The following is an 8,875-nucleotide window of genomic DNA, read 5'->3' on the forward strand; positions in this document are numbered from 1 at the left end:
CCTTGCTCTAGCTTCTTCTTTAAATATGCACCTTTTCCAGCTAGACGTACACAATGCCTTTCTACATGGAGAATTGCATGAAGAGGTGTACATGGCTCTACCTAAAGGAATCACACCATCATATCCTAACCAAGTCTGCAGATTACTTAAATCCCTCTATGGTTTAAAACAATCTAGTAGACTCTGGTTTGAAAAATTATCAACGGTTCTTTTGCAGAACAATTTTACACAATGCTCCTCGGATCACTCTCTGTTTATTAACTATTATGACCACAACCTTACTTTTGTGCTCATTTATGTTGATGACCTACTCATTGCAGGTACAAATATCACCATCATTGATCACACCAAAGCTCTTCTTCATAGGCATTTTCACATCAAGGACTTAGGAATACTACGATACTTCCTTGGTCTAGAGATTGCGCGCAACAAATCTGGCATACACATCAACCAACGCAAATACACTCTTGATCTCCTATCACAGACTGGACTCCTTGGATGCAAACCTGCCTCGACACCAATGACACGTGACACAAGGCTCACAACAACAGACGGCACTCCTCTTACTGAATCCACAAAATATAGACGACTCATTGGCCAGTTAATATACCTATTAAACACACGCCCTGACATTTCCTATGCTGTACAACAACTCAGTCAACACATGTCCAACCCCACAGATTTACACTTCAACAGTGCTCTACGTGTTTTACGGTATCTGAAAGGCACTCCAGCTCAAGGTCTCTTCTTCTCCAGCACATCTACTCTACAACTCAAAGCTTTCTCCGACTCTGACTGGGCCACCTGCCCCGAGACAAGAAAATCCATCACTGGATTCTGCATATATCTAGGCTCTTCCTTCATCTCTTGGAAATCAAAGAAGCAACCAACAATCTCACGCAGCTCAACCGAAGCTGAATACCGCTCTATGGCCTCAACCGTATGCGAACTCCAATGGCTGACCAATCTACTACATGAACTCCACATACAATTCAAAACTCCAGCTCTTCTCTATTGTGATAATGCTTCCGCAATCCACATTGCTAATAACTCGTCTTTCCACGAACGGACGAAACACATCGAGATCGACTGCCACATTGTCCGCGAAAAGCTTCAGCAGCAACTCTTCCAATTACTTCCGGTATCTTCATCACAACAGCTCGCAGATTTGTTTACAAAACCGTTAGACCCCTCTTTGTTTAATTCAAATGTTTGTAAACTTGGGTTACATACAATATACCCTCAAGTTTATGGGGGGGTGTTAAACAATAGGTCCACTGGGCCTTAGGTACTATTATTATTGGGCTTAAACATGTTAGGTCAGGCCCAATATAGTTCCATATATATTCTTATGTAACTCTTGTATGAAAACAACACAGAAGCGGGAAATACATTCCATATTGAATTTTCTTCATCTTCTCTGCATTCTGCATTTTCATCACCAACAAGATGAATCACATTCATCTTGTAATACAATCCTCCCCTCCCTCCTTCAAACTCCTAAACATAATTTAAAGATTTTTTTAAGAGAAATTGCAAAGAAAGAAGTTTGAAAAAATTACTAAATTTCTTCTGTTTTGTGAGCAGGGAAAAGAAAACTTAGAAACATGGAATTCACCACGTTTTGTGATCTTCTCTAATATGAGGGGCAAATGAAAAAGATGTCTTATTGCATTTATATTTTCAACAATATCTTTTATTTTCTTTTATGTAATCAACTAAACAATTTAGTTTTTTCTCGTATAAAAAAAATAGTTTTTTCTATTATGTAAAAATAAAACATGGCAGAAAAAAAAAAAGACCAACACTAATAAATTATGCATCATAATAACAATAAAATAATAAAATAGATTTTTTTAGTTAACTAGTAAAATATGAATGGAAAAGCCAAAGCAATAAAATTAGAACGAACCGCAAAAATATAAAGTTTTAAAGAAAATATTGGAAAATATCCTAATAATAAAACTGAAAAAATCAATTAGCACATTACAAAATAAAATTATTACTATAACAACAAAATGTAAAAGAAATAGAAAGAGAGAATAGTTATATATATATATATATATATATATATATATATATATATATATATATATATATATATATATATATATATATATATATATATATATATGAGGAGGGATATTCTTACTCCAGGAGTAAGTTATTTACACTTACTCCAAATCTGGATCATTGATTCTTCTCAATCTAATGGTTAAAAATATTAAGTAATTAAATGTGGAGAGAGAAAATCATTACTTATTACTTTTAACCATTAGATTGAGAAGAATCAATGATCCAGATTTGGAGTAAGTGTTAATAACTTACTCCTGGAGTAAGAATATCCCTCCTCTATATATATATATATATATATATATATATATATATATATATATATATATATATATATATATATATATATATATATATATATATATATATATATATTTGTATTCTCTAATTTTTTATTTCATCTCGATTACTTTTCTTTTGCTTTATTATTTTGCAGATATCTTTGAACGAGAATTTGCTTAAAGTAATAATTTTTAAAAGAATAAACAAAGTGTCTTTAATTTATAGTATTTTTTAATAAATATATTTTTTACATTTTTACGCTAAACACTGCTATTTTACAAGTCTGTGCTCGTATATATAATCAAAACAAGCTGTCAATATAATTAATTATTTAACAGAATTTATGATAACTTGATATAGATCATACATTTTTTATAAAATTTCTACTCATAATTTTTTTCACAATAACGTTCGCCTTGATCATTTTTTCATCTTCGGTCTCTATCTATTTTATCCCTACAGTGGATTTAACCCTACCTACAAAGTAATGGATAAGAAGTATGAAAATTTTTGCAACTGAATTCATTAAAGAGGTATCGCAGTTGATAACAATTACTTTCGACATTTCTTCTTGGTCCTTCAACATTGACCGACAAACCTCTAAAGCCCAAACAAAATTGTCCTCTTTTTCGCACTCTACAAATACAAAGCCGACATAATGTCTTCTCAGTAGACGTAACACCAATAATTTTTAATAGTGAAAACTTGTACTTGTTGGTCTTATATTTTGAATCAATTATAAGCATAGTAAAAAACGTATTGAACAATTTTATGGAATCAGGATGAGTCCAATATATATCTTAGTATTACTCCATCCTTGCATCTCTGGTTCCTAGATACGTGATTATTATCATCTAGAAGTTTCAAGAATAGGATGAGTCCAATATATATCTTAGTATTACTCCATCCTTGCATCTCCGGTGCCTAGATACGTGATTATTATCATCTAGAAGTTTCAAGAGGTGTTTGTATTGATAACGTCTATTGTACACTTGCTTGATATTTGAGATATTCCAGAGCCTTTTTCGCTTTAAAGTTGCAAGTATGTTTTTGGGAGGTACCAAATACAATGTCATGTCAAAAACACATTTTTTCTCTTCCGGCAAGAGGCGACATGCAATTGAATGACCAGTTAACTTTGCACATAAATCATCATGGTTATGTAATTCACATATCACATTCAATCTCCATTTTATTATTTGCCAACCAATAATCACACAACATAATGGACATTCACATTTTTTTTAACCGGTTTCATCTAGTTTGAAATTCCGGAAAAGAGGTCTATATTTATCACTTTTTTCACATCCCAATGTCACAAATGCACTTCTTCACCAAACCCCAACTTGGTGGCCTCTTTGCAAATCCATTGCAGCATGTCATCATAAAATTCATACTGTTGTTCATTTGTAAGATGATCAATTAGGTTAGTAACATAAGCTTAGTAATGATTATGTAATGAGGAGTTAGAGTTATGGATAATTATGAGACTTAATTAATTAGTTGGGCTTTGTTGATATTAATATATCATAATGTACTTGAAATAAATTATGTTAAATAACAATTTTGATGACAAACAATGATTATTAGTTTTAAGTAGAAGTATTTATCACAAGGAAAGGGGATTAAATTGAAACCCTATTAAAAATTTAAATTTAAATTTGGTAATATTTATATCAAGTGCATACTCTGATGAAATAATATGTTATTGAAGCTTCTTTTGATGACACCATTCTCAAGCGTAATAATGACTTCGAACTTAATTAAAATAAATAATGTGTGTTTTTGTTATACTTGAATTGTTAAGAGTAAGGTATGAGAGAATCACACACAACAATTGGCCTAGTTCAGTCAAGGTACACTATGTTTTGAGAAGCCAACATTCTGACTCAATGTAAACTACTATGTTCTCAGCGTGGTACAGACAATTTACACAACACTAATGCTGCCCTAAGACCGTCTATGTTCTCTCCATCAGCGACAAAATAGGTTCACACAGGTGTTTCTAGTGAATATTACTCCCTCTATCCCAAGTAGTAATTAAGACATTGATAATAGGCTCTCTCTCTAATATCACATTCCTATCTATAACACACCATGACAAAAGGAAGTAAATTCAATAGTAGTAGTGACTATCCCACTATAGTCTACCAAAACAGCATTCAAATGATAATGTCGTAAGCTAGTAATTACACTATTATATCAGATAACTAACCCACGCTTTGGAAACACATGACTTTGCCATTACTTAATAGATAGCAACCGATCCATAAACTACTCAACAGAGAAACTTCAAAACAAATAGAGGAAGGAACTAAACTGAACTCATCTGACATCTAAGTCTAACTGGCACCTAAACAAAAAGGTACATAGCAGCACCTAACTAAAATAACAAAAGGTACATAAAAATGACAGCACCTAACTAAAAAAATTCACTTGCCACACAAAGTAGAGAGCTCCCTAGCAAGATTATAAACACTCATTGACAAGATAAATGGGAATTAAACACTCAGAACCTAGAACCTCATAAACACATAACCTAGAGGCTAGAACCTATTATAAACACTTTCAGTGAGAAAGATCAATGGGAATTAAACAAAATTTAAAGAAGAAAAGTTCCCTTTCGAACCAAAAATGGTACATATATAAATAAGTAAATGAATTCCGAGTTAAGTAGTAGAAAACAATGGACAATGGATAATTAGACGGGTATAATCTAAATTGCAAAAAGAAAAAATACCATAGATATGGGCTATGAATGATTAAATCAAACTGCAGCTTTCTTGTTCCTAAAATTTTCTTTCATCAGCGCAAATTTTTTCTTGCACTGAATCACCGTCTTTCCAGGTACAGCTTCAGCTACTCGCTCCCATCTCTGGTTAGCTTCTTTTGGGAAGGTTTTTAAAGCTTGAACCAGTGCTCTCTCCTGCACTGAAGACCAAGCCTCTGGTTCTGAAACTCCTTGAGAATCTTCGGAGTTGCTATTGTTTGTCGATGCAGGTGTTGTTGTTGGTGCTGGTGTTGAGGTCGATGCAGGTGTTGTTGTTGGTGCTGGTGTTGAGGTGGCAGCACTATTTTCAGGTGTAACCGTTGATATTGGCATCCCTTCCAATTCTTCTCTGGTTGAGAGTGGAGATGCAATTGTGACAGCAGGTTTCCTTTTCTCAAGAAATGTGTCAAAAGCTTTGGATGTTTCGGGCTTCTGGAGGAGAACAGTTTTAGTGGCTTTCATTATTTCTTCAACAGATCTTCCGGTACCAATGTATTCTGAAACAACTTCCCATCTCCTTGAAGTTCCTTTGGGAAACTTTTGAATTCCTTTCCTCAATAGCTCAATCTCTTCTTTGCTCCAAGGTTTCTCTTTTTTCTCTACGTTGACTGCAAGAATACTAATGCTGCCATTAGCTTTGACAGAGCCATTTTGCTGATTACTTTTCTCATCAACCTCATCTTTTTTGCAACTCAGTTCGTCTTTTAGAGCTTTTGCTTGCTCTGACACCTCTTTGCCTTCCATTTTCTCGCACAAACCCCTCATTTGGTCAATATTAAATGACATGCAAATTTTTTCTACATCATCTTCAGAAATATCAAGCATATGTTGTGACAAAATAGGTCCTGATAGAGTTCTAAGACGTGTTCGCTCTTTTCTCAAGAGCTTTTTCTCTTTCTCTTTCACCTTCTTCAGTTGAGAAGCAATTTCAGCAGCTTTTTTATCTTCCTCTGCTTTTCGTCGTTTCTCCTCTTCTGCAACTCTGGCTGCTTCTTCCTCCTCTAACCTCTTCGCCATGAACCTGGCCTCTTTTTTCCTTTTCTTCTCAGCTTTTTCCTCCTCTTTCCTTCTCAATATTCTAGGATCCCTCTTGTAAGCATTATCAACAAGAGTACGGACCCTCGCATACTCTTCCTTCCTAGCTTTTTCTGACAGTTTTGCATTCTGCCTTTCCATCCACCTCTTATGATCACGAGTTTCAGCTTGCTCAAGATCAAACTCATCAGCTTGCGGAAACTCCCTCCAGCTCTTAAAGGAGTACCAAAAATTGTAGAAATTATCAACCTCTTTTATCGAAGTCTTGTCATCACCAAAAGACGGAATCGGTTGAGTAACAGACCACCTCCCATTCCTCATAAAAGCAGGTCCAAACACCTTATAAAAGTCTTGTGGAGCACAGTCAGTGGGAATCTCATCATCAAACTCATCCGTCGAATCATAAATTCTCCTCTTCACAGGATCAACCAACACTTCATACGCCTTCTGAATCGCCTTAAAATGAGCTTCTATTTCATCCTTCTTCGCCTGCTTCGCAGCTTCAGTCTTCTCATTAAGAAGAAGAGCAGCCTGTTTATCCGGATGAAACCTCAACGCAGTCTCACGGTAGCTTTTCCGAATCTGATCCTCCGTAGCAAGATACCTAAGATGACTCATACCCAACAATGCATAATGATCCTGCTCCTGCTCTTCACCGGATTTCTTCTTCTTACTCTTACTACTATAAGAATCCGACGGCAAATACGCCTGATCCTTATCATCAACAACTTTCTTATTACCATCATCCTTTATCTCTTCTTTCTTAACACCGAGAAGTTTAAGTGCAGCAGAATGAAAAGAATGACCCGCCGGCTCCTTTTTCAACGCCTTCGCCGGACTACAATTCGACGAAACAAAAATCGGCTGCCCATCTACAATCTCCGACGAGTAAGTAATGAGACGATATTTTGTATGTACAGCCATAGCAGTGGCTGGCATACAGAATATCTTTCAACTTAAATTGAAGAACTCCCCCAAATTTTAACCCTGTGACAAATCCAACCTGCATCAAATGTAAACTATAAATAAGTAAAATTCATGCAAACAAATCAATCAGATAATAAACAATTGTTTTTTGTTGAGAGTAAAGTAAAAGATAAGCTTAGAAATCAACGAGGATGGTTCCTAACATAGTGCATAATATAGATAGTAATTTCATTGAAATAGCGATGAACATATCAACATAACAACAAAGAGAAAGAACAGTAGCGACGCAAACACGTAGAAAGAGTATAGAAAGTAGATCGAAAAACCTTGAGGAAGTGATTGTGAAGGAGATGAAGTAGCGATCGTCACGTGGCGGAATCGGAGTGAAATTGCGAGTGTTTTTGTTTTAGGGTTCTGTGGGAGTTGGGGGAATTGGTCGCAGAGAAGAGTGTGGATTGGATAAAGGTTTGTTAAATGGGCCATTTTGGCCCAAGTGTTTTCTTTTTATTAATTAAGTGACACCAATACTTATTTTGAATAATTATGAAGTTATGAAGTGACACCAATACTTATTTTTATTAATTAAGTGACACCAATACTTATTTGGAAGTTATGGAGATCTTATGAATAGATTGAAATTTATGTTAGATTGAATTTATGAAGTTTTTTTATTAAGAACGACATTCATTCAAATTGATAGAATGCATTGAATAATTCAAATTCAAAATCGCTATAATTTAAAAAGATGAATTTTTGAACAAATTCACCACACTCACATTAATAGCATATAATGGCAAAATGCATACAAATGTGACAAAGTCTACAAATATGACGAAATTGAAATGCTCAAAATACTCACGTCTCCAAGTCTGCAGCATTGACGACGTCAAAATCATCGGTTGAATATACATTGAGTCGAAACTAAATTGTCAATCTGAACCGAGCAAACACCACTCCAAAATAGAAAAATTAAATAATGTCGCAATAAGACGACGACCAACACAACGTCGCACTAAGACAATGAAATCACGAAGAAAAAAATTAAAAAAACATATGTGAAATCACCTATTTGAAACTCTTATTTCTCTCAAGTTCTGACCCTTTTTTCGATTGAAACATCATATATACATCATATACAAACTTTTATATGCATTGACACACATTTGTAACCACCAAATCATCCCATCCAACTCCATTTTTCATCACTTGCAAGTTTGACTTGGGTAGAGAGACTCAAGGCATTTCATGACAAAATAAGCACATATTCACACACTTGGGAACTCAAGAAAGCTAAAGGCATTGTCTTATTTCTCTAAAGGTAGCTGAGAAGGAGCATTGAACTCACCCTGATAAGTAACTTTCCTGACTTAGAACTCTACTTTCTAAGCATCATTTTCATAATTTCTTGATATGGTTGTGTATTTTTTAGTAATTATTTCCAGTTGTTTTATAAATTAAGAACATGGAAATAAATGGTGGGTGGCCCGATAACAGAAACCTGGTAGCAGGTGGCCAATCAGATATTTAAGCCAGACTTTTATACTATGTTAAGAAATGTGGTTGGTCTAACTCAATCCTACATAACTAGCTTCTAGGGCAAAACTCAGTCTTTGATACCATATTAAGAAATGTGATTGAGCATAACTCAATCATACAAAACCGACTTAAAATAAGAGGATTGTCCTCACTTATAAGAACATATTCCAGCCATATATTATCTGATATGAGACTTTTGATAAAATTCAGTCATCATTTTACTTTGATTTATTTATTTTTTTTGAAAACCAC

General features: G+C 34.5%; 1 protein-coding gene across 3 annotated transcripts; it reads right to left on the reverse strand.

The window, feature by feature from the left end:
- Window positions 1–4,976: 4,976 nt before the first annotated feature.
- On the reverse strand, window positions 4,977–7,570 carry LOC131603717 (uncharacterized). 3 transcript variants are annotated; one of them, XM_058876136.1, is made up of 3 exons: window positions 7,414–7,570; window positions 5,382–7,163; window positions 4,977–5,345 (listed from the first exon to the last, which is right to left on the reverse strand). In XM_058876136.1, the coding sequence occupies exons 2-3, from the start codon at window positions 7,097–7,099 to the stop codon at window positions 5,123–5,125; spliced, it is 1,941 nt and encodes a 646-aa protein (XP_058732119.1). In that variant the 5' UTR covers window positions 7,100–7,163; window positions 7,414–7,570; the 3' UTR covers window positions 4,977–5,122. The 3 variants fall into 3 exon arrangements, with proteins under 3 accessions (XP_058732119.1, XP_058732117.1, XP_058732118.1); XM_058876134.1 differs by having other exon boundaries at window positions 4,977–7,163; XM_058876135.1 differs by having other exon boundaries at window positions 4,977–7,147; window positions 7,414–7,557.
- Between the last annotated feature and the right edge of the window lie 1,305 nt (window positions 7,571–8,875).

The sequence above is a fragment of the Vicia villosa genome, linkage group LG5 (assembly GCF_029867415.1).
Source record: "Vicia villosa cultivar HV-30 ecotype Madison, WI linkage group LG5, Vvil1.0, whole genome shotgun sequence".
NCBI lineage: Eukaryota > Viridiplantae > Streptophyta > Magnoliopsida > Fabales > Fabaceae > Vicia > Vicia villosa.

What these genes read in the sequence shown, in the direction of transcription:
- LOC131603717 (XM_058876134.1), bottom strand. Translation starts at nt 7,099, where the DNA reads ATGCCAGCCACTGCTATGGCTGTACATACAAAATATCGTCTCATTACT.